Source organism: Pseudopipra pipra, chromosome 7 (assembly GCF_036250125.1).
Source record: "Pseudopipra pipra isolate bDixPip1 chromosome 7, bDixPip1.hap1, whole genome shotgun sequence".
NCBI classification, from domain to species: Eukaryota; Metazoa; Chordata; class Aves; order Passeriformes; family Pipridae; genus Pseudopipra; species Pseudopipra pipra.
The window spans coordinates 34935889-34962855 of NC_087555.1; the positions used below are offsets into that span (position 1 = coordinate 34935889).

Genomic DNA, 26967 nt, shown 5'->3' on the forward strand with positions numbered 1-26967 from the left:
ATAAATAATGTTCACTTCATTAGTTAATCAACAATAATGATTCCAACATCCTGTACTTTATCAGATTCAGAAAGCAATGACATGACAGAACCCCAGTTCTTCCTGCTCTTTTTCCAAGGTGTAGCAAAATGAGTCAAAAGGTACACTGTCACACCACAAACTAACATAATGTCCTTCATAAAATTATGTGGTAAATCTATGGAAAGACAAATTGTTGGATGCTAGAATCATGGAATGTGCTGGGTTGGAAGGGACCTTAAAAGTCATCTTGTTTCACTCCCCTGCCTTGGGCAGGGACACCTTCCACTACACCAGGTTCCTCCAAGCCCTGACCAACCTGGCGTTGGACATTTCCGGGGATGGGGCATCCATAAATTCTCTGGGCAAAAAAAGATTGCATTTATAAATCTATTTCTAAAATTCTAATTTTGAATTTATATATTTTTAAGTATTGTAAAATAAAGTATAGAACAGTTTTTGCAGCTCAGAAAATCTTAAAAAGACTACTGACATATAAGACAGCTTCTCTGGAATGACAAGAAAGACTGTTTTGAAGATTCCTCACCAACTACAACTTTCTTATTTGTTCCCAAATGACTGTTTCTCTAGTCCTTCAACCTACTCTCCTCTCCTAACAAAGAAAAAGAAACTATATGAAAACTTAATATTTTTTCCATAAACTGTGAACAAAATAAATGACTAAAAATAATACTAGAGACGAAGAGGATTAATCTATTTAAAAATAGACCTACCTGGGGTTTTTTGGAGGTGGTGTCAGGTTTTGTGGTTTACCTTTGTTTGTCATTTGTTTTAAATTAATTCTTATCTCTAAGCATTATGCTTACATAAATACAAATAATGCTTACATAAATACAAATATATCAACACATACAATACTTTGAAGCTGTCACTTGTAATTCAAGGGCCTTTTCCCCTGGTAACTAACACTGTTTTGCATATTCCCTATTCTTATTTCCTCATCTGATGTCTTATCTTTTTTTAGATTCAAATAACTAAACCTTCTAAGTTATCTACATGTAGATGATCTGATGAAACATCACTGTTGGTTTTACATGACATGATCAAAGCAGTTACACAGGAGTCTGAATGCTAAAGAGACACAAATTGAAGATGAAAGAAGAAGAAAAAAATCAGTTAATTTGTTCAAGCGGAAAAAAAAAGGAAAAAAGGAAACTGTTCTGTTTATTATTAAAATGGCTGAGGTGAACTGCAGGAATTAAATGAGACATTTTCATAAAACTACAGAGGTGACTGGTGTAAACATAAACAGTGGGTTTGAAATGACATGAAATTGTTCATATGGGAAACAGAAGAGATTCCAAGTCTGTGATATGGACCCACAGAACGGAATAAAGGCCAAGAATTACAGGCACACAAGTAACAAGAAGGTTTAATTTCATGTGCAGGACACATGAATTCACTAACATGATTCAGTGCTAAAGGAAAATTATTTGAACAGTAGTGTTTTAGACACTGCAGCAGGCAAACTCAGTTGGCCACAAAGAAACCTGGAAATTATTCAGTTAGTGGTTATTAGGGGAAAAAAATACATGTAAGGATAGAAGCCCTTGGGGAAATTATGGAAGTTGACATCCATGCATCTCAATTGTTGCAGGATGTAGATGGACTGTTGTGAAGAATAACAACATTATAAACTTAAATAGAAAACTGTGTGGAAAGATATCTATTACACAGCCATTTCTGTATTTTATAACATTTCTATTTAGGTGTTTTCTATTCACAATCAGAAAAAATCTTATTAACTATTAAAAACTAAATCAAAATCACTAAATTAAATCTGAAAGTACTCAATTTTTCATTTTTAAAAAAGCAGCCAGCTGTGCTTTTCCTTAGTTTTCTTTTACAGACAGAAATATCAGAACATCTCAGATGCTTTTTATTAAAGACAAGTCAGTTAATACATGAAGTTGGCAAGGAAAAATATTTTCAGATATTAAGTAATTCTATCCATATAATGTCAGGGCTTTCTTAATGTGTGAGTTGGCATTTTCTCGGCGAGCAGTCGGTATGAGTAAGGAGAAAAAAGTCATAGAAGAAAGAATCTAAGCACACACAACCAAAAGAACAATGTGAAGGTGAAAGACCTAGAAATACTCACCACAGTAGAAAAGTTTCTCATCGGACTTGTCCTTACACTGAGCAATGCCATCACAAGTCAGCTGATAATCAATGCATTCACCATTTCCACATTCAAACTCTGAATAAATGTTGCAAGTAGAATTTTTAGCTGAAAATAAAACACATTAACACGTAATTTTTTAAAAGCTTTCACAATTAGTGAAAATGAGAAAAATGTTGGCTGCGTTTGAAGTATCTGCTACGCGGTTTTTGAAATCCTCAGCGCAAAATAAATAAATAAATAAACAAATAAACAAACCCACTGTGGCATCAGAACTTAAAAGCTTCTACAGAAAGAATCCAAAAAGAAAAATACAGAGCCAAATATCCATGAAGGAACAGGCAGTGAAATAACTTCAAGGCACAGATTCTGACAAGAACGACTTTGGAACTACTGTGCTCAGAGACCCTCTACTCTCACACACCTCTCCACAACCCCCAGTTTGTGTGCAACCATTTCTTAACAGATGTTTTAAAAACATCCCTTCAACACAGCCCATCCAAAAGCAAGAATTGAACATTTACCATTGCCAAGCAGTTAATTTGGACTCTCAACTCTGTTTTGTGGCACTGTAATACACAGCTACCAGCATCAGTGCACTACATCAAATGGTGAAGATACAGCCAATTAAGAAAACCTCCTCTATCTCCTTTACTTATTCCCTTTTATTCACAAAAAATCCCCAGTGATATACACCTAATTTTTTGTGTTCTCAGCTTCTCATCTAGTGGATGTTTTATCTGTTATTTTAGAAGAGAACAAGATGCACATTTAAAATTTTTGCTTCTGCTTTCTCTTGCACATAGATTTTCTATTGGCTCAGCTAAGAAACTAAAAGCTATCACAAAGTTGACAGAGAACAATTCGTTCATGAACTTCATGATAGGTCATACATCTGCTTCATGTGCATGGTTCTAAACAAAATATCCAAGTTGAGAGAAACGAGAAGTATCCAGAATAGCCCAAAAAGAATAATTATGTTTCCTTCTTGTAGCCACTATAATTACTTCAGCACAAACTCAGGAAGAACCAATGTCTGATATATTAAAAAGCCAAGCCAATATAAATTAAAATAATTTCTTGATTTGATTCAAACATGAAGAAAAATATAAAAGAAGTGTTGAAAATACAGATTTCGGACAAGGTGAGATCTGATCTTAAATATAATTTATACAGTCCTTTACATCTTAATCAAATTTATCACAGCAACTACTTTTCTCTCTTTTCCTCCCATGTTTTAGAATTGTAAGAACTTTAGATCTAAGAAATTATAGTTCATCTAGTTCAGCACCTTAAACTGCAGTCTTTAGGAAAATATATAAAAAAAAAAAAGTATGTATGGCATCATCTGCCATCAGTTAAAGTCTAACTGGACACCCTTGCAGAGATTCAAAGTCCATCTTGCAGAAACAAAGCATTTTAATGTCTTTCAAAGTGTTTCTTTGATGAGAAGTGAGTAGTCAGGGTAGTCATTACCCATATAAGCATCCAATCCCTCTTTGAATTTTACTGAAGCTTTGTCTCGAGAATCTTGACTAGCAGTAAGCTATATAGATAAATTGCACTGTGGAAGGAGAGGTAATTCCTTATCTCAGCTGGAATTGCTAACTTCCAATTTTATTGAGTATCCGTTTCAACTGTGTTACAAAGAAAGCAACTTTTGATCTCACAGATAAACTATAGTCTGTCTTATTTCCATCCTTCCTGGGCTACTCAACCTCAACATTTAATGTCTAAGTCTTCCTTTTTTTTTTTTTTTTTTTTTTACTAATAGCTCAGATGAACATTTCCTGCAAACATTCCAAAAAACTAATTTAGAAGACAGAATCTTGCATCATGGTCTAGATGAAGATTTAAACATGGCTTCACCAAAGAGCAATTTTTAGAGTTGCAATGCTTCTGGAAAATATAAATGCAATATAATAATTTTATAACACATCATCCAATGTATGAATTTATCTGCTGAACCTCTTTCACTTCCACTCCTGACCACAGCCTTGACCTCAAATAGGTGAGAAAAAGGGTCTCAATTAAGGTTCAGCTTCAATAATTCATCTGATATAGTCCTAGAGAGATCCAACGGATGCACATAGACATTTCTATCTCAGCAGTAATCATGATAGAGATGTAAAAATCCTAACTACGAATAAGTAAGCAGTATCTCACCAGTATCTCACTACCATAATAAGGATTTCAGGGGAGTTTTAATGCTTTTTAACCCTCAAAAAGCCTTATCAGACAAAATAGTTTAAAAAGCCAGATACGTGCTGAATTGCCAGACCAATTTTTACAGTTTATAAAAGATATAAAATTAATGGCTTGAGCCAACTGTCTTATAATAGGCAACTGCATCACAGCATAGAAAAGCATCGTGTCAGCCAGTATTACTTACTCACACATCTGTTATCATCTATCAGAATTCTGTCCCCTCTACACGAGCAGTTCACTCGCCCGTCAGGCGTCAGAAGGCACAAATCATGACAACCTCCATTCATTTGTGCACAAGGAGATAACTCACCTGAAAAAACAAATGATAAAAGAGGAATTCTGTTTTATTAAATTTGCTTCAACGGCCAATGTCTTTGAGAGAGCAGAGATCACCATATCTCAGATTCACGGGCAATTGATTCAGGTTTTATCAGTCAGATGAAAATGTCAGCGTGCCTCAGATGCTGGCACGCTGAAGATAAACAAACACAGCTACCTTGAAAATAATAATTTAAAAAACCTACAACATTCAAACCTGCCAAAATCTGACAGGAAAATATTTAACTGCACCCATTGAGCATAACTTCCACAGCAGAAAATGGTCATTCAATAATATTTATTTGCCTGGAAAGAGGTTATACCCCATCCTAAGTTAACAGCTACTACAATAAGTATTTCTGAAACACCATGAAATGTTTTAACTCAGTTAAAAATAAATAAAATATCTGAAATGAATGATTCTGGAATTCAGAAAACAGTGCATCTTGCTTTGTAACTTACAACTGTTGGTGTCATTGGCAACAGCAATAATGCCCATTGGCTGATGAGGGATATCAGAACGAAGAACTTTTGTGTCTCCTCCTGTGTATTTACTGGAACGCAGGATAGCTCTCCTCACCCCATCTGACCAGAAGATGTATTCATCATACACAGCCAGGCTGAGAAACGTGCCTGGTCCAGACTTCACAATTACCTAAAACACAGAAGTACAGAAGAGAAACACGAGAAGAATTGTTGTCACTGAATAAGAAGTTTTTAAAGTGCAGACTGGGACTCACATCACTTTATAGTTTTAGACAAAACACTTAATACTTCTATACTTACAGAACCTGGAAAAATGGGATAACAGCACTTAAAGGGTGTTAGAAGGATGCTGCAAGCAGAAAACCAGGCATCTGTTCCTTAATTAAAAAAATCACAGTTTATCTAAAGGTGCCTGTAAAGATACCTACTCAACACACTGCCTGCTTAATAGCTTGAACAGAAAAGAGAACAAGAGGTTCTTTCAACATGGCTGAGTGTCTTAAAATTTAGAGTTTTTATGAATCAAAGTGAGAAGCACGTTTCAGATCTGAAGAGCAGTCACTATATGATCCGTCAGAAACTTGAACCCAAGACAATAAATGTTTTGTGTTTTCCAATTAAAAAAAACATAAAAATCTCACCATAGAATTAATCAGCTTAAAACCTTGACAGAAAACATGAATTGTACTTCACTATATAGTAAGGTTTGAAAGAAAACTGTAGAAATGCAATGAATTTGATCCCAGTCTAAATCACAGCTTCTATAAAATATTTTCATATATGTTCTTTCTTTTCATGTATCAGAATTAAAAATTTCACATGTACAGTTTCTGTTCTGAAGAATATGACACATTTTTAATCAGTTTTCTAAATGAAAATTTAATTTTGGCTGAAAAGAGTTATTTGGAAGGGAGGTTAATACTTCTCCATTAGCTATTGGAGATAAATAATACTCTTAATATTTGTATAGAATTGTATTCTTCCAGGTTTCTCTGGAAAAAATAGTAACTCATGTATATTCGTAAAGTAGCATCAGTTCTGACCCAGGCTAGCAAAAACAAAAAAAAAAAAAATCCCATGTCTATGTACATAGTGAAATTGGGATAAAACCAGAAAAATAACATCTTTTAACAACACAATAGAAATCACTCTTTTTTAAGCATCAATTCTCAACCCATATCTCTACTTAGATCACCACGGTTTTCCATCTGCTTTGTGTCCTTTATCCTCTTTCCCAAAGGGCCTTTATAAAAACAATGAGATTTCATGGAAATCTCCATGAACCCAGTACATGTGATGAATCTGAGCTGTTCCTGCTGACTGCACACCTGCCCAGGGGCTGGTGCTCTGCTCACTGCTCAGCCTACTTGAAAGTGGGTGCTATTTTAAAAGTGCTGTAATGAGACAGAAGTAGCAGTGGTCAATCCCATACTCAATAATTAAATAAGTAATTGCAGGGGGAGGAAGTCTTTCTCTTCAGATAAAAAAATACACCTAATAAACAGGATATCCAAATTTAATTCTGTGAAAGAAAAGCCTCCATTTTTATTCCTTAGAGATTAAGAAGGTGCCCTAACTCTGCAGGATTCAATACCAAGGAATGCTCCAGGGGCATTTTGTTCACACCTATGCCAAGTTCACTGCCCAGAGCATTACAACAACCTGCCAAATTTCTAGTCCAGTGCATAGGAGCATTCCTGGTCATGCTTGAACTCACTTATACAGACAGAATATCAAAATTACTTATATTAATCAGATAATTATAACAAATTCTACATTACTGTGCACATCATATATTTCTGCATATTTTAAAGAACATTTGACTAGAAAACCCTTTTTTCCAGTAAAGATTTTTCTTACTGATAAATATCCCAAGACGATAACTTTTCTCTAACCCACCTTTTTCCAAAATTAAAAGCATTAAAAGATAGATGGGAATGTATTAATGGCAAAAGATTTCTTCTCTAATTGTGCACATTTACTGTAAGACACTTTTCATAATACACTCTTAAAATCCTACACTATTCATATTCAGACATTCCATGAAAAAAAATAAAAATCATGTGTTTCTGAAAGATCTGTATGAAACCCGGCCAGGAAGAGTTTGCAACCCCATATTTTTTCTCCATGAAAATGTGAAACTTTCCCACTTGGAAGGATTTTGTTGTCACAATCAGTGCTAAAGAAGGCACTACCCTGTTCAGCTTTCTGTGCTCAGTAGCACTCTCATAATTTTTCTCAGATCGTAATAACAACACAATGTAAATTCATTACAGACTGATCACTGCTGTTCAACCTTGGGAGAGCTGACATCCAAATAAAGTGTCACAAAAACAAACATCCAAAATATTTGTTCACTAGTGCTCATAGCATTTCCTCTCCTCCATTATGTCACATCCCTATCCAAGGACACTGGTTTTATTCCAGCATCCAAAATAAAGAGTTCATATTTCTACAAGGTTTTGGCCAAAACTTTACAGTCCTTTTAAAATCCTAAACATTCTAATTTACAGAATAACACTGAAAATTGTAACAATTTTTATTTTTTAAGTCTAAGTACAATCTTAAAAAATTAAGAAAACCTGAACAAGACCTCCCTTCCACCTGAATCAGACATGTCCAATAGTACATCACATGTTTTAATTCTAAATGATACCAACATTCAGTTACAGCAGATACTTCAAGTTCTGAGTAACAGATGTAGTTTTCTCTGGTTCCTCTAAAGAGATGAGGAGACAAGAGGGGTGAGATGGATGAGGGGATTCAGAAGTTGGAGGACAATTTAATTTTAACTGTAATTCTTTATTTTTTAAGTTCTCCAGAGAGCTTTTGTTTTTACATATAGCTGCTCTAATTTGAGATACGTGTGGCAGTTTCTCTAGAAAAACTGAAAAAGGGGAGGAGCCAGCCAGGTAGACATGTCAGGTAGACAAGAATTTCTGCCAGAATATTGTAATTGGGATGATTTATATAAAACTCTTATTAGATTGTCAGTGAGAACTAGACTCATAATGATTCTTCTCATGACTACACTCAACTTTTAGACAAATACTGTTGGATTTTTTAAAGAGAAGTGCATAAAGTTAATACGTCAGCTTAAAATATGAGTTGCTTTTAAGTATTTTAACTCCAGTGAATGGCTTATTGATAATACTTCTCTTTCCAAATGCTTAATAAATGGGCAGTACTATCTAATAAAGCTTCTAAATGTTTCTTAAGGGCTCTTCACTTTTCAAAAGATACCCAAACCTCTGTAGAGGTCTATAACAAAATAACAATTCCAGTACAGAAAACTGCACTTAAAAATGTTAAAATATTATGACAATTTGAAGTCAATTACATTATAAAATCATTTTACAAGAATAAAGCAATACCATTAATTTAAAAATAAATAACATTTTAGATGAATATCAGAAAGCTCTACTTGACAGAACTGACTTATACAGAACACTACATTAGTCAAAATTATCTAATGTATTTTGTTTAAAATTAAAGCCATAAAACAGTACCGCATATTTATTATTAAGCTATGAATTCTGTTCTTAAAAGATTATAGAAAAAGAATCTATGAAAAAAAAATATGAGACTGTAATACAAGGAAATCAGTTGCACAGCCAGGGTAAAACATAAAATAATTCATAATTTTTATGTATTTGTTTAAGACACACAAAAAAAAGATATACATTTAGATCAGACTCCTTGTTTTGCTTGCTATTGATGTGATTGCTTCAGTAAAAAGCAAAATGCTATATCTTGCTGGATAAACAAATCTATAAGCCTTGATCTGGAGTGTCCAAATTCTGCCCTTTCAACACTGTGACGTTATTGGACAAAAATGTTAACCAGAAGTGGAAGTGGATGTTAAAGACAAGAGAAAGAAATTTGGTGCTGAAGATTCCTGTTACCGCAAAAGAAATTAGAAGAATTTTTTAGTGTAGGTTTATGTTGGGTTTTGTGGAAGAACAGTGCCAATCACTGTCACAAACTATTAAAAATAATCATGCTTTTGTTGATTGGTCTGAATGAAGACTCTGTTTGCATCATTGCTATATCTTTAACGCATGGATTTTGGTTTCAATTATTTTATCTTTCAAAAATGCCTTCTAAATAACCTGAATAATAGTCACACAGCAAAGGATACAAAAGACATACTAGAATACCACATTTACCAAGAACAACAAGATCCCCTTTCTGTAGAATTACCCAAGAAAAATGAAACAAAATCAGAAGTGCTTCCTCTTCAGCAGTTCATTTCTGTTCCTCCATGCTGGCAATGAACATCTAAGGCACTGAAGACCAAACTGCAGTGCTAAATTTGCAGTGTTCCAGCTGCTCCTTAATTTGCAGTTCAGCTGAATGACAGATTAAGCAACTGTAACAGGCCTGTACTTTTCTGTTCCTTTGGAATGGCAAGTACACAGCTCTGGAAATTACACAGTATTAACCATGTTCTTTGAAACTACACACATATTATTGTCACAATACTTATTTTCAACCTCATAAATTACAAACTTCATCTAATATTGCATTTAGTTCAATCTCCTAGAATTTTTTGGGAGCCTGAGGTATTATAAATAATCTTATTCTCCATAGCTTTAGAGATTAGTTTTATCTTTTCACTAATTCCTTCTTTAAGTTAATTTCTACCAGGCTATCAACACTGGACATTCAAGGTATTTCAGCAAACAGTCCCAAACTAAAAGTGCTGGATCTGTGTCAACCAGCTCTCTACCTCTCAGGGATTAGAGGATTTTATTGCCTTTGGCTAGGGAATAACTTTCATTAGGTTTGAGCTTAGCAATACTTTACAGAACTACTGAAAAGAAAGCAACGCATCAATGTCAATGGAGTGAACTCCCTAGAAAAACAACTCACTAAACAGGGGTGGGTATTTCACTCACTGTATTGGTTTGGGGTTTCTTCAGATGAATGTTAAAGGGAAATGTGAACATTTAAAAAGCCGAGAAACAAATACTATTTTTATTCATATTTGCAAGAGAAAGGGATCAAGAACAGAACATTCCCACTAGAACTACTGTATTTATATTACTGGATAGAGAACATTAAAATAATCCACTTCACTTCTAGTACCATTAACTGCCAAGAATATCTATACTAGTCCAGAAAGAGGAATTGATTAAAAAGCCCAGAACATAACTCTTGCTCCCCTAACTATTATAATAGGTGGAAATAGTAAAGGCAAGCCACAGTGAACTTAAATGTCTAGGTTGTAAATTGTGCATGTGCTAACAACATCAATTTTTATTGGCATTTCTTGTTTCTCTGCTATTACTGTTTCTAATGCCATGTAAAAAAATCACAGGGAAGCAGAAGAAACTGAGTGATTTCCACAAGGAAAGCAGGCTCAATTTTATTTTTTTTTCCAGGCAACCATCCAAGCTTATTAAAATATCTGCCTTCTAGTTGACATGATTTTCCTTCAGGTTAGTTTTCACATCTGATTGTTTATTAGCACACAGAGAATACAGCAATGTGATTCTTCAACCCGGAATCACATTCAGGACCTGGATCTTTTTGTAACTGCTCATGTTCAGACCTTGGTGAAAATCTTTTTTAAGACTTTTTAGCATATTCTGATTTTAATGGAGTTGGACATTTTGCATTTAAAATTGCTAGCATTTTGCATGATTTCTCTTTGTTCTCGCTACCTTGGTTGATGTCACTTTTATCCTGCCTTAGTGAGTTATTCGGCCACTTCTCAAGGTAACATTGATGTCATCATGAAGACTTTTCCAGAATTGACCAAAATTACTCAAAATTCCCCAATAATATTTCTACCACAAAGAAATATAATGCTTGAAAATTAATTTTAGCTGTCAATTATAAACTCAAGTATTTCAGAAATGCACAGCCAAACTTACAGCTTCCATTTCTGCATTTGGTATTTTGAAGAGCAGATCTGATAAAATGCTTCTGAATACAACAGAAATTGAACACCAAGGATGGAAATTGTTTAATTGCTTTAATACAGAAATACAACCGAATAAAAACATATATTCTAGAAACAGAAAGTTACAGTTCCTGGCAGGTTGCAATTACATGAAGGTTATAATTACCAGAAACACCTCTAAGCCCTTACTGATTCTAACAATCACACTTGTAGGCCTACAAAACTATAACTGAGATCAAAACATTCCAACTTGAATGTTAGAAAACAACCAGGCAGGTTGTCACAGGAGTTTAACTATCTTTCTAGTTTTTCCACATGTAAAATGTTAGAGAACAGTGAAGAAAACAAAAAAAATCAAAGTAGCTCACAATTTATTGGAAAAATAAGTCTAAAACATGAAATCAGCTTTATTTGCTGTTGGCTCAGTCTCTGTGTTCATGAACAAAATGATATAATTAAAGCACTAAGCAGCTAAAAACAGCTGTGGCCACAATATTAAATCCAACTGAGAGCAGGAGCAAAAATGGAAGAAAATGGGGGAGTGATTGTGAAAAAAAATAATTGCCACTTTTGCTTTTCAATCAGGAAGATCTGACAGAGCAGAATGAGAAATGTTTCAAAAATCCCACAAGAACTTTTATTTATTTTAAGTAATAAAAAGGAAAAAAAAGTAACAAAGAAATTTCCAAAATTGAAAGAGTATTCCAGCAACCACTACTAGTTTTTTAATACTAGTATTAACATATCAGCTCAACACAAAATCAATAAACTCTTACACTCCACTTAAAAGAGTCAATTCAATACTGCTAAATGATTTTCTACTCATTCATTGTACTAGATTATTGTGGTGAGCGGAATGAAGAGAGAAGCTGCTGTCTGGAAGAAAATTCATTACATCACCATTAGCCTTTCATGTTCTACTATCCAATTTCTACCTTTGTTAACCTAACTGAAGCTGGAGAGCAATGAAGCAGAGATAGTGAGGACAAGGGTAGTCTGTTTAAACTATTTTTGACAGGTGGTTGATGGCAGAACCACACTGAAACACCCTAAAGAAGCTCAGATCACCAGAACAGTGAAATGATCATTACTTGTATTCTCCTAATGTCACAGACACCAGAGATCATGTCAGGCTGGATAGCATGTGAAAGAAGTAAAACAACTGCCCTGGAAATATTATTTCATGAAATCAATAATGCAATTACCAGCTTGGGTTCTGGTATTACTTGTATCAGTAGGAATTCATCTAAAGGGTGATCAGCAACTCTGCTGAAGTGCTGCTGGTGAGGCAAGCACTAAAACAGCCTGCTGGGTGTTTTTTTTGGTATGACAACCCTCATTTAACTAATGCAGGAAAAGTGAGTACTCAGATCAGTGTTTCTGGCAATAGAATTGGCTGATTCTCCCAAAACAAGTATCAGTGTAGGACAATTAACAGTAGCACATCCTTGTACAGGTAACACAACAGACCTCCCAAGAAGCCTCCAGAAGATCATGATGGACTCAGCTTTTTGCTGTCAGGAGCTTTCCCATTTATTTAACTGGGAAGAAGAGTTAAAATGATAGAAAGCCAACCCCAAAGGCCATATAGTAGGAAAATTGAGCATTTTAATGTCCAGTGGCTGAGAAAACAGTTTGTCTTGCTGATGCAAATTGAAAGCCAGAGGCCTCATTAAAAAGTGGATTTTAGTAATGGTTCCTGCAGCTAAGTTGCATCATGTCCCATCTCCTATTTTGTTATACCCTGTGCAAAGATGAAGTAAACTATTTAAATATCTACTAATTACCTTGTACTTAACTGATAAAAACCTTAAGTAAAACAGGATCAGTAAAGTAAAACTAAAAACAATTGCAAAATGAAAAAAAAGAACCAGCAGTACAAGACAGAGGTATACATCAAAAAGCAGAAATACAGCCAAAATAAATGGGAAAAAATAATTCTAACTGAAAAAAAAGCATAAGAAAATAGTTTAGGAATTTTTCTCAAACTGGAAGAGGAAGAAGAGAATAACCAATCTAGGAAGGGTTATTTTCAGAGAAAATTACTGAAGAAAGCATAGAAGATGAAATTACTTTAAAAATTACTTACTATTTGTGATCTAAATGAGATATTTTTCTCTTTTCCGTCTTAAAAGTGACAAAAATAGTAGTGATGTAGACAAATAACTTCATACATAGAGATGACAATGTATTTAAGCAAAGCAAATCCCCAGAACAAAATGTATATAACTACTGCTGTACATCCTTAAGCTCCAGGAACTTAATAAGTATCTGAATTAGAAATAAGCTTGCAGGCACACACACAAAGAAGTATTAGCACAACTTCCTACTTGTCAAAGAGATAAAAGTGGCTTGTGTCTTCTAAATACACGTTTTTAATTGACCAGTGAACCTTACTTCAAGACAGTTTGTCATTTACAATTATAATAATGTGGATTAATACATGTGATGGAGTAACATCCAAAAAATCCTCTAATTTACTGTCAGTCTTCAAAACTGATAACAAAATAGAAATAAAGGACAGGAAGTCAAGGGAAGGATAATGTAATATATTACAACTTTCAAATTGTGATCCAAGTCCTACAAAGGAAATAGCTGACAAAGCTGACAAGTATCAGAAATAAATGGGTAATTTCCTCTTCCTATATTCATCCCTATATGTACTCCTTATATCTGTATTTTAAGATGGTGACAAGTCCCTCAAGACACCATTTGAAAATTACTTTTATGTGGTAGAGAGAAAACTGAGGGACTTTCCAAATACATAATTATTCAGAATGGTCAGGAATAAGAACAGAGAAGACTGGATATATTTGAGCAGAACTGTTGAATGGAAGCAGAATTTAAGAAAAACATCCTGTTTTTATCTCCCAAATGACAAAGCAGAACAAAATTCCGAAGAAAACCCCCAGTCTGCCTTCTGTCTGTTAACCAAGAAAGTTAATCAATTTTCACAATAAATATATAATCAAAGACTTTAAAATTTAGAATCCTTCTAGCTTTGGTTTGTCCAGTTTCTGATGTATTTACTGCTTCTGAAAACATTAGTGAGCTGTGGTTAATTTATACAAATGAGAGCAAAAGGAAAAAGGAAATTATGCAAAACTAGATGCTGTTACAAGCTCGGCTCTCTTATTTTGTTCTGATAAGAAAATTTTGTCTAAACAAAGTGTGTGGAACTTCTGGATAAGATTCCAGAAAAACACGGAATTTTCATTTAGGATGCAAAAATATTTCTTAAGCTTTTATACTGCATATGAAGGACTTTTTTAAAGTTAATAGATATCAAAGTGAGTTGATGTACACTAACTTTTATGTCTAGGAATGGAAGACAAGCCAGAACACGTCCTTCATTCATTTTATCCTGAACTTTGTGAGGTACAAAATCCCTGAAAGGAAGATTTCTTGAAATATGAGAAGTGTAACACTAAACATGCAACAGAATCTCAAGCACAGACCAACTGCCTTCAGCATCTTCCTGGTAAAAGCTCTACTTGAGCTGAAACTAATAGGGCACTCAATGAGAAAAAGAATTATGATGAAAGAGTAAAGGAAGATGTACAGTTAGAAAAAAAAAATTGTCCAGTAACACTCAAGTATACAGAAAAGAAATTCTGAGCAAATAGAGCATTATTTGTAGCTCAATAAAGTTTTAACTTTTAAATCGAATATACAACTAATACTGGGAGAAACTTAGGCAATTAATAATGTTTCTGTAACATTTTCACTTCAAAGATGCTAAAAAATGCAAACAAACAGATTTACAATGAGTATATTCAGGATTTTTGTTTTACTTACATATCTTTGTGATCCATCATATTCACACCTCTCAATTTTTCCCAAGCTGCCATCTGAAAAGTAAAGTTTCTCTGCCCTGTGATCAATGGTCAGTCCATTTGGTGTCAGAATATCTGTACTAATGATAACCTGTGCATTTTTGCCTGAGAGGGTAGATCTCATGATGCTTGGGAGCTGCTCGTTCCAGTTAGTCCAAAACATTAAGCTGTATTAAAATCAAAATAACAAATAAAACCATAAGATACATTTTATAATTTAGTTCTCTATGAAATGAGCAACAGAAAAAAATCACATATGCTTTCACAGACAATTTTGAATGTCATCTAGGAGTAATTGTGATAATCAGTGGTGAATAAGAAAATTTAATATCCAATATCCTATAAATTATAGCAGTTTCCTAGTTCATTAATTTGTATACAAGTACAGATTATTTTTTCTTCTTACAGATCTGTTCAATTCTGATCATGTCTGTATACTAATAAACCATTACAGAGAGAGAGAAGCTATGGAATGATATAAACTTAATTCTGCTAATGTGTATATTTGTAATTTCTAACAGTGAAATTAACCTGTAGCTTTTCCCATTTTAGAAATGTGATACAGACCAAAGGACTGGGATGCAGAAGGTTGATTGTGGGAAGAAAGTCACATTAATGTGCTCTACAGGAGGCTCATTCAGCCCCTTGTTGTGGTTAACAATGGTGGACAAATGTTATGGAATGAGCTGTGGATGTAATTCACAGACTGATCAGAACCTGCTCATTCTCTTATTACAATCTCCATCAGTATTTAGGTGGTTTATTTCTGATATCTGGATAAACATATTTTACAATACAGCATAAACTTTCAATTTGCATAAACAGGACATGAAGACACACGTGGAAATAACCTTGACTACTCATGCAACATTGTACATTCAGCTACCAATTTAAAAATGGGATTTAATAATGAATTAATGGAGCCCAGCCTTGCCAAAGGAGAGACAGTTACAAGAAGTAGAAAAGGCAGGTTGCCTTTTTTCCAGAATTAACAGAGAAGATTAAAGTACCTCAAATTTTTAAGAATTTATTAACAGGAGTAGAAATATAAACTTTCCTACTATTTTACTAAGAAATACAGCCTTCTTTAGAGTGGACAAAAGGGAACTAAGACTTCTTTGCAGGATGTTGTCCTTAAGTACTGTAAATGTTCATCTCTTGTTATATACTTTTATACTACACTGGTTTATGAGATAAACATGTGGGTCCATAATTTGCACACAAGAAACTCAGATTCCTTTCTGTAAATACTTAAAATATTTTTTTTTAATTTAAGCAATAAGAGTAACGCGTCTGATGAAATCACTCAACCACTCATTAATTTGCATTTAGCTCACTTTTAAGAAAAGCAGCTTGAACTTTTTAACATTCCATGAAAACGTAATTATTATTTGAAACATGAAAACACACAAAACGTTGCACCTTAATTCTGCAACTGCTTTATAAAATATATTAACGATTTTCTCCTAAACGAAGAAATCTACTTAACCTTCGTAGGTATCAGTATTTCACAGCATTAGCTGACTGTGAAATAAAGAAGTGCCAGAAATTAAAATCTGGTAAGGAAGATGTAATACATACTTTTGGCATTCATCCAGAGCCAGCACGTGTGGATGATCATCCTCTGACATGGTTATTACGGCTTCCCGATTGAAAGCCCCTCGACGCCTCTGGTCAACGGTGTGTCTCGTGATGGAGGATGTGGTGGAACTGGTCCAATACAGGGTGTCCCAAGCTCTGTGATAAGCAAGCCCCTCCACTGACCCAACATCTGGAAGAAGACGGTTACAGACAGAGCAAATCAAACACCTGCCAAGAAGACGTTTGTTTTTATTTTTCTTCTCAGAGCTGATCCTGCAGACTCGCAGAGTTCAGCTATTTCAGCCCGAGTCTGTCAATTCTTTTATCATTTCTGCTGTTATTTTTTTTTATTGGAATCAAAATCTTAATTTTTTCTTCATAAATTTAAATAAAAAAAGAAAGCTAGAGAGCAAGACCACCTGTTAACAACCCCGTAATATACTGGCTCATTCTAACAATCATTAAATTAAATTTTAGTACAGTGTCCCCAGATGATATATTAGAAATAACATGCATTTATTCAAGACAGCAATAATTAAGTCACATCTTCAAATATCATTTAAACCAAGTCTTGGGATGTTTTCACTAGTTACTTTTATTATTTAGCACGATCTTTCAATGTATTTTCTGACACTGATACACATTACATTAATAGGGATCAAAGTGTCCTGTTGTTATTAACTGTGTGAGCTTTTTTTAAACACCTGAAAAGTACTAAAGAAATACCAACTCCGAAGGTCTTAACATCAATATATTATTTTAATAAGCCACAATACCACACTCTTTCATTCAACATAAAAAACTGTGAGCTAGAAAGAAAAGAAAATATTAATAAGAAACTAGACCATAATATCCAGAAAAGATAAACTCTATCTAGTCCCAATATACAAAAATGACAGACTATGAGGAATAGGAGCAATTATTTCCTACCATTATCTTATAATTACTACAGAAATGTATGCTGATAACTTCACTTATTATCTTGTTAGAAACAAATATTTTTAGACCAGAAGGTTCACGCAGCTTATTAATGAGCTACAGAAGGCAAAAATCTAGAAATATAATTAGGATTACATTATGCTGGTTATTACAATTTCCATTCAGCTTGCTGAAAGATGTAATATTTACTGTGTAATTCATACAGACAGAACAGAAAGTCCCAAAGTAAGTTTTATCACACTGAAACAGCAAACACTAAATCAAAACTTTGAGGCAAATAACTCAAAACCATGAGGCAAATAATTATGTATCAGGTTTCTGTATTTCTCTTTCTAAAGCACTTGAAGATGATCTGACTACATTTTGTGACATATCTGGGGAGAAGTCTCAGTGACCTGTCTTAAAAGAAGACATTCCTTAGAGGGAAGTGAATACGTGTAAAAATAGTTTATCTACTTATGAAATAGAATTCAGGAAAAACAAAAGATATCTTCAGCTCACTTACAAGTAATTCAAAATTAGACAGAGTTTACCTGGCATTGAAAACAACTTGAAAATTACAAAAACCTCTTTAGAAGAGGTTTACAAAAATTACCCTTTTGATATTAATTCTGATTTTCAAAAAGATGAGTGGGTTACACACATTCTTTATCTGCCTTATAAATTTATGTTTAATTTTAAGCATCAAAAACATATTGAAATATAGTGAAGGTTTTAGAAATCAAGAACTGAAAAAACATTCAGTTCTTTCAAATATCATGACAGAGATGGGCAAATACCTACTGAAGTATTCCAAAGCCAACTGGAACATGTCTGAATGCAGGGTTATAATTAACTGTGGTTTAGGCAGGTTCTGGAGGGGTTTTGTCCCTAATATGAACTGAAACCCAATTGCTTGATTCTTGGGTCTTCCACCTCTTAACACCCACACCACGGGCATTTATTTTTCCCAGGGCAACCTTCCTGAATGAAACAACTAATTCCTTCTGAGATGTAATCCATGCACTCTTCCAGCAAAATTTTGTTACTTTTTCTGAAAAACAAAACAAAAAAACAAAAGCCAAACCCCAAAACCAAGTCTCTTTGGGGAGTGTAAACAAGATCACATCAGGTTTTGTTCCTTTTGCCTACAGAGACCTCCCAATCCCTGAAATCTCCACACCTCAAACACAGATTAACTTGCTCAAACCAAGTTTTGTAACATACAGAAAATGCCTTTGACATCATAGCATCAAAATATCAGCCTTAGGACCAACAACCAACACAGACACACGAGTCAGAAGAAATCCTGAAAGTAATGACAATTTCTCAGAGCCAGAGGAACACAACACAGGATTCAATTTTGGACTGCCCAAATTATCCCAGAGACACAAGGCCAAGCACTGCACATATGAACCACTCTGCTCCCTGATCTGGGAACAGGGATCACTCCCAGGGGCAGAGGTCTGTACCACCTAGATATGGGTTCTGATAAACTTCCTAGTCACTTCCTGCAAATCTTCCACTAACTCCGAAATTAAAAGAAGCTTAGTAAGTCTGATAACTGTTAAAATAAAGGGCCAGGAATACAATTTTAACTTAATCTACTAATTTACATTAAAATTATATGCTGAACCCCAATTTGCAACTACATAAAATTCTCTAAACCCAATGCTCTTAGATATCAACTCACTATCTAACTATTACGTTTCCCTGTGTGGAATCACAAGTTGGTTTCAGTGGTCCTCATGGGTCCCTTCCAACTTGGATTTTCTGCAATTCTATTAAAAAATGACAAAGGTATTGACATTTTCTGACCAGTTCTTTACTTTATTTGTAATGAACAAAACATGAGAGCATTTAATGTTCTTCATTTGTAAGATGTCTATCAGAAAAAAAAAAAAGAAAATTCCCTCATGTAACCTCTTGAATTTCTAACAACTTCAGCTTTGTTTCTTGTCTGAATCTGTCAAGAAATTTGAGAGCAAACTGGTTACATAACATTGCTTCAGTAGAGTTTTAGGCTGACAAAAGATAATGATGTTGTTCCTGCCACAGCTAGATGTGATGAATTAAAACACAACTAGAATGATGAAAGTGCTCTTCAATACCAGATGTGTTGGTTTACTTTAATTTCTATACTAAAGAGAAGAACTCAATTTTTCCACAGGTATTAGAAAGTACAGCTTCACATTCTGACACTGGACGAACACATCATTCTGCAATTCCATGTTAAGGTCTGTAAATCGTGACAGGAGAATGTTTAATTCCATGTTACTATTTACAAAATGGTAATTAAATTTTTAGAAAACAGATACATGGAAAATTATGGCATATTTAGAGACGAGCAAACATTTAGCATACAGATGAAAAATGTTTTAAGAAAATAATTAAAATATGCAGTTTTACAAAAAAACTTTGCCATACATTCGTATGTTCTCAGTGAAGTAGAACTAAAACAAAATCAATAAAACACTTTCTTTCAAAGAGAACAACTTTAAAAGAAAATAAAGAAGCTAATATTCAAAGACTCAAGAAATCTACATCTTTATGGGAATGCCAATGATTAATACTTTGACTGAAAAGAAAAAAAAACAACTCAACACTTTAAAATAGCCTGACAACAGAATCAGGCTCTGAAAATTGTCTCTAATAAAATATCCAATATCCAATTAAGGATTAAAAAAGCCTTTAATCAGAGTGTGGTGAAGCACTGGCCCAGAGAAGCTGTGGCTGCCCCATTCCTGGAAGTGTTCAAGGCCAGGTTGGACAGGGCTTGGAGCAACCTGGGATAGTGGAAGGGGTCCCTGCCCATGGCAGGGGGGTGGAACTGGATGATCTTTGAAGTTCCCTTCCAACCCAAACCAGTCTGTGTTTCTATGTAATAAAAATTCAGAAACTTCTTGATGTACATATGCTTTTTAAAGAAGAGAAGGTGCTTTACTAGATGATCACATCTTCAAGCAAATTAAGTCTGAAACCATCAAAAGGTTCAGGAGACAAACCCGTGGATGATAAGGGTTTCATAAATACCTCAAACAGAAAAATTGAGACTAAAAAAAAAGCTTTCCTCATAAAAAATAATCAGGGGAATTAAATTGCTTTGATGTAAGACAAGAAAAACATATTAAAATTAAATTGAAAACTATGCTGCAAACACATACTAAGTGCATTTGCTTAGCTCCACCAAAAGATTAATTCTGAAGGATTTACACCAAGCACGCCTTTATTTGCCAGTAAACTTTTAGTATTATCATGTTCTGTGTACTTATGGAAGTGAAAACTCCACCAATACAGAAGAGACGCACTTAATACTTTCAGAAATCTATAAATAAGGTAGCTTTCAAGTCAATGACATAAGACTTGCAGAGTAGGTGCTAAAACAATACAAGATTTAAATAAATCCTTACAATGGATAATACAACTTTGTTCCCACTAACATGTAGTGTGAGCTGGATGAAGTGCCATCAGTACACTGGTCAGGCAAACCTTCAGTATAGTAAGTTATCATTGATAATACAATTTTTTTGTTAGTTTATATGTTTCTAGGTTAAAATAATTTTTTTAGAGGTTATTGATGAATCTCCAAATTCCTGTAAATCTTTTTAACAATGATAAACTAAGGACCAACTGAGGACAGAAGGGATCCTACAAATGGTCCTCTAGAAACTCGGATGTTTTTCCTCCAAAATTAAAACCTTTTAGTAACTTCATATTGTTAAAGACAGAACAGTAGAGAAGATGCCAAAGCACATGCATTTCAGTATTATATCTATGCAAACCAGCAGTGATATTATTTTATATTTACTTATATAAGTACTTCCTTAAAGCATATTTTAGAGCACTTTTTAAAATATATTTTTATATAAATTATATATATATATAAAAAACATATATATTTTAATATATCTATATTAGAAGTATGGCCTCATCCTCTCTGGTGCTACAATTGAAGGATTTAGTCCCAAAACCTATAAAAGGATGAAAATTAGCAATTTGTTTACTCTCAGCTTCATATTTTTGCAGCATCATATAATATTCTGAATTGGTAAAGCATAAAGGAACTGGAAATGAAAAGAAACACATTTGTTTTACTGACATATTGAATTAAAACACTGATGGTATTAGATGCCTACAGCACTGATTAGATTTATTCTAGCCATGAAGCAACAGTTTATGATTTTCACATGAATTGCATACTTAAATGAAAGGAACATTAATACAATATGATATTAATATACAAATACTCACATTATTCACCTGCCACTGACATTCTGAATTAAATCAGTAATGGGGTGTGTAACTGATTAAATATCTACACAAGAGAATGCAACAGCTTATGATTTACAAAGGCAATGGTAGAGTGATCACATCATTACGTTGCCAAACGCTATCTATCACTTTTACTGAACTTAACGAAGATAGATTGCATCCCACAGATGAGATGCAGCCTATAAATATTGTCATGCTGATCTTCATCTGACTTTCTCAGGGAACAGACAAGCAACAAATCAATAACTGAAGAACTCAGAATAAGATCCCTTATTATTGCGACCAGGAAATAAAAATACTAAAGGACACGAAGTTTAAATTATCCAATAGTTGTTGCCACGGGCTTTTGGTAATATATATATTAGTTCTCAATTTCCTAGATTTTTATCTCTTATCTTATACTTCTAAAATTATCTAGGAAGTTTACAGTAAAAACTTTTCCAGTTGTACCACTTCAATTACCTTTTCCTTTTAATTTCATATCTTTACCAACTCCTTTTCTTTAGCAATGCTCTAAAGCAGTGAAAAACTCTCAACATCATATTTTTTTTTAATACTCAAAAGCCATCAAAGTAATGAAATTGATCATGAACAGCTCTTAGATATCAGAACTTTGGAGAAGGCTTTCATGTTCAGTACTGAAACACCTGCTTGATCTTTATTCATTCAGTGACTTGGCTTTGGCAATTTACCTTTCAGGATTCAGCCTGGCGATTGTTACACCAGACTGGTCACAGGAGGGAACCCTGCTTTCTGTCACTCTGTTTGTGTAAGATTGTGGGGATGGGTTACAGGTGGTCACCGTTTGATCCGGGGTGAAAGAAATGTCTCACGAGCACTAAAGCACCTGAAGAGAAGGGTTTAGGTTCACATTCCTCACTGACTGCACAATTAGAACGTTAAATAATTCTTTACCTCTATCATTTTTCTGCATCTTCAAAATATAAACCCATGCTATAATCTATTCCACATTAAAGATTATTAAATGTAATAGGACAGTATCAACAAAGGTTTTGGGTTCTTCAAAGCAACAACTACCCTGAGTTCAAGGTACTACAAACATCTCCATGGATGTAATCTTATTCCTTCAAACTTACTGAGGCAATACAAGTTAACAAGTGTTATAATATCATAACATCAATATAGTTAAAGTATCCATGTAAAAGAGTCTTTAAAAGCAGAAAGACTTCCAGAATGGCAACCTAACCTATGGAGATGGAAGTGTTTTATTAGATTATTTAAAATCTCAACCATTGTCATGGAAGAAATGTTTTGCTAATTACAAGAGCCCATATTATCTTTTCATGCATTACAAGTGGACTCTAAAAAGAACCAACCTACTCTTCACCCTTAGCACCTTTAAATCAATACTATTAGACTAGCAAGCCTTCTAATAAATATATATGAACACACATTTTTATTCTTAATGTTGAAGTAAAATCAAACACTAGAGAGATATTTGAGGTGTTAATGGCAGAATAGCCTAATAACCTAATAATATTTGCTGGATCACATTACTCTTTAGAATAAAACAATGAAATTCAAGAGATGTTCCTTCTGTGTAGCTTTTTCCTGAAAATTCACCAAACAGTTTTACATTTAAGGCAACTAAATCAGAGTTGCCAAGGTAAAAATTTAGTAAATATTTGCATCAATAAAAAAATCTAAGGGCAATTTTTTACAGTTGAATCGGCCACAAATAGTATTAATTCCTCATGAATAATCTCAAGTTCAATAGGCAAAAACACCTTTCCTCAATACTGGGGTTGGGAATGCTCACAACATACCATGCTAAAAGATCAGTGTAAGTCAGCTCCTGTCATAAACACATTTAGAGTTTCACACCAGGGACACCTAAACAACACATGAAATGTGCAGGACTACATCAATCTAGAATAATAAATGCTTAATATAAAATTAGATTACTTTATTCACCTATAGCAACAACTCATAGATTTTACCCACTAATCATTGTCTAGTGGAAGGTGTCCCTGCCCGTGGCAGGGGCTTAGAATGAGGTGATTTTTAAGGTCCCTTCTAACCCAAAATATTCTGTGGTTCTCTAATATGCAGCCACATACAGAAACAAAAGATAGTGTTAAACTAGACAACTTGTTTTTCAAGTTGGAATAATAAATATTATGGTTTACTATTTAAATCTCCTAGACTTAACAACAGCCTCTCACTTTCCCTCCTTTAAAAAGTGAAAATCACTGGACCTATATGCAGTTATAATGAATATACAAATACATATAACATATACATATACCATATACAGCTATAATGACTCCATTTATGAAATAAAAAGCAACAATATTCAATATTTATTTTTAACAGATTAAAAATTCCTTTCCTGGAGAAGAAAACTCCAAAACTAAAGGGATCTCACAATGTACCAAAAGTAACGCTCTGTAAGAGAAATGGGAACATAAATGCCTTTTTGACAGTTAAATTGGACCCATTTAGTTAGGAAGAATAGTAGCACACATTGGAACACCTTTAAAAGATTCAGACTGTAAAAAGCCTTACAATACATCACAGGATCTGACACTTTATGTTAGCAGTGAAAAGATTTTTGTGCTCTACAGACACCAGTGCCTCAGGTTCAAAACAGGAGCGTTTTCTCACATAACACTTCATTTTGTGCTGTGAGAGACATTTCACTGGCAAAATATCTCAGTGCCTTTGTTTACACAGTTAGGAGAAAAACCATTGAGTGTATCTCATTACTTTTTCCTGTTTCTCATTTGCCTTTTTTTTTGCCTTGCCTCCACCTTTTTTCTTTAGTTTTAACTTCATTTGTCTTCTGTCTACTGTTGCACCACTGTATTAAAGCTATTTGAATATCACAGTGTTTTTCTACAGATAAACTGAAGCAGGTTTTGGTTAATTCATGTATTGCTTCAAGCTTCTACCTATGATAAATAATAATTAAAAAAAAAAAAAGAACTATTAGCTTAGAAACTGAAACTTAGCTTTTTTAAAAAAGGCTTCTTTGTATAAACATATGCTCTGAAGCAACTTAGGTCAGTCAAAAGAATATTTGTGCAAAATCACAGGCAAGAACAAGGTAAAATTTTAAAAATTGGCAATAAGAAAGATTAACCTGATAAAGTTACTTAAGAAAACAAGAAAGAACAAATCCCTGCTGAGTGACCAAATGAAATATTGCTCCTTTCATCAGCAGAGTTCAGAGCTAAGAAAAAAATCCCCTCCAAAAACCTCCTGCTGTACAAAACCCAAAGGTGGCATGGCGTGCCATACTATGCACATGCTGGGTTGGTTTTTTGTTGTTGTTATTGTTTCTTGCTGCTGAAGACAGAACCCTATCAGGTCCAGGGTTCTTGGTGAGTTTTGAATCTATTTCTAGTGAACTGGAACAAGTTAGATAAAGTTGTTTATACGCCGTAAATCTACTTTCCATGAGCCGAAAATGTGTTAGCTAATGGCTGTTTATGAGTTGCAAATCTGTTCAGTGAGGTGAAAATTTGTCAGATAATGGGTTGTTTATGAATTCTAAATCAATATTCAGTGAGTTGGAACTATGTTAGATAATGGCTCGTGTATGGGTTGTAAATCTGTTTTCAGTGAACTGGAAACATGTTAGATAATGGGTTGTTTCTGGGTAGTAAATCTGTTCTCAGTGAGCTAAAAACATGTTAGATAATGGGTTGCTCGTGAGTTGTAAATCTGTTTTTAGTGAACTGGAAACCTGTTTAACAAAGAGCTCTATATGTCTTAAGTGTTTTAGCGTGCAGGAAAGTTCACTAATCTATTAGATTTGAGCAGCATGTCTGATTTCAGGGAGGTAGAAATCCATCAGGTGAGAGATTCCTTACGAGCAGATTTACATTCAGTGAACTAAAAATCTGGGACAACAGTATGTCGTATGTAACACATCCTAATTTCTCTACTGAAGTCAAATACTGAATAAAGGTTTGTGTGATTTTTAGACTTCAACTTAATGGGGTAGAACAATGTTGTAGAACTGATAGAACCACACTAGATATTTCCATTGTGGTTTTATATCTCTCCCTAATAAAGTAAAACTTGCTATAGATACGTACTAATAATTCTGGATGAAAAAGACAGCAAAATTAATATAACAGGTGTTATTTTTTCAATCCTGAAATGAAACATTATTACTAACATCTCTCAGCTGGATTCCATCTAATAAATTCTACATGATCACAGATTCTTAATGTAGAAATCAGAAAAATTTTAGAATTTTCTGTCTTCCAGTGAAGACTGGTGTCTTACTGGTGTCAACCAATCCTACCGCTGTTTTTTCTTTTATAGGTGTGGTTGATTAAATACTTCCACTACATCAAGCAGCCCCATGAACTGTCTCCTGTTTACAGTGGGAGAAAAATCACATGCAGACTGTGGAATGGAGAGCCATACAATACAAAAATACCAGCTGAAAATGAATGACTCAACATAAACTAAGGGGCTCTTGAAGAAGAGCAATAAACTGACATATACTGGGATGTTATAACCCTTCTCATTTACAAAGTATTTCTACAGAATAGTACAGAAGCCTTTCTACAAAATGCCATAGTTTACATATACATCCCAAGCATGTACAGTAAATTTCTTTGCAAGGATACAAAATTTCATCTGACATTAAATTATTCAGAGTGCTGACTCTGCTAATGAAAAATGAAATCGGGCATATTAAGTTACAAGTAGAAACACTTCCTAACAACTTCTTAAAACTATAATTCTCAACTATGCTTTACGGAATGTCTTTTGCTCTTGTAGAACAGCCTATTATAAAGTAATGAGGAACGCTTTATTGTTCTTTTAAAACCCAATTTCTATCTGCATTGGTGCTTCACAAGTATTTATTTTTCCTCTTTGTTTTAAATGCTGAAAATTCCAGTGACTTTTCATGCAATACTTTTAATGTCTTCCTATAACATCAGAGTTAAAACAGTGCTTGTGTGTCACCACTGCACATTTCTGTGAGCTGTCTGTGTCTCTCATACAGCTAACGTCAACTCCAAATGCCAAGGTTTAATGCTTTCCTGGGAGTAATGAGAACATCCTGACAATATTGCTTAGTTTATCTTTACCATATTTTAATACAGATGCCATTGATTGCTCTAAAATATGCACACATAAAAACTCAAAGGAAAAAAAAAAGAAAGGCCTTGTATCACACAGAATCACAGAATGATTTGGGTCGGAAGAAACCTTAAAGATCATCTCATTCCACCCCCTGCCACGGGTAGGGACACCTTCCATTAGACTAGGTTTCTCCAAGCCCCATC

The 26967-nt window shown here is 34.1% G+C and overlaps 1 protein-coding gene across 8 annotated transcripts in view; it reads right to left on the reverse strand.

Moving 5' to 3' along the window:
• The window catches only part of LRP1B (LDL receptor related protein 1B), a 675294-nt gene that overhangs the window by 128275 nt on the left and 520052 nt on the right, over positions 1–26967 (reverse strand). For all 8 annotated transcript variants that reach the window (XR_010432039.1, XM_064661626.1, XM_064661625.1 and 5 more), the window contains 5 exons: positions 16502–16691; positions 14883–15087; positions 5150–5342; positions 4554–4679; positions 2141–2269 (listed from right to left, as the gene is read on the reverse strand). Coding sequence is in view for 7 of the 8 variants with exons in the window: in XM_064661626.1 (XP_064517696.1) it covers positions 2141–2269; positions 4554–4679; positions 5150–5342; positions 14883–15087; positions 16502–16691 (843 nt within the window). In the remaining variant the exon portion in view is untranslated. The remainder of the gene's footprint in view (positions 1–2140; positions 2270–4553; positions 4680–5149; positions 5343–14882; positions 15088–16501; positions 16692–26967) is intronic.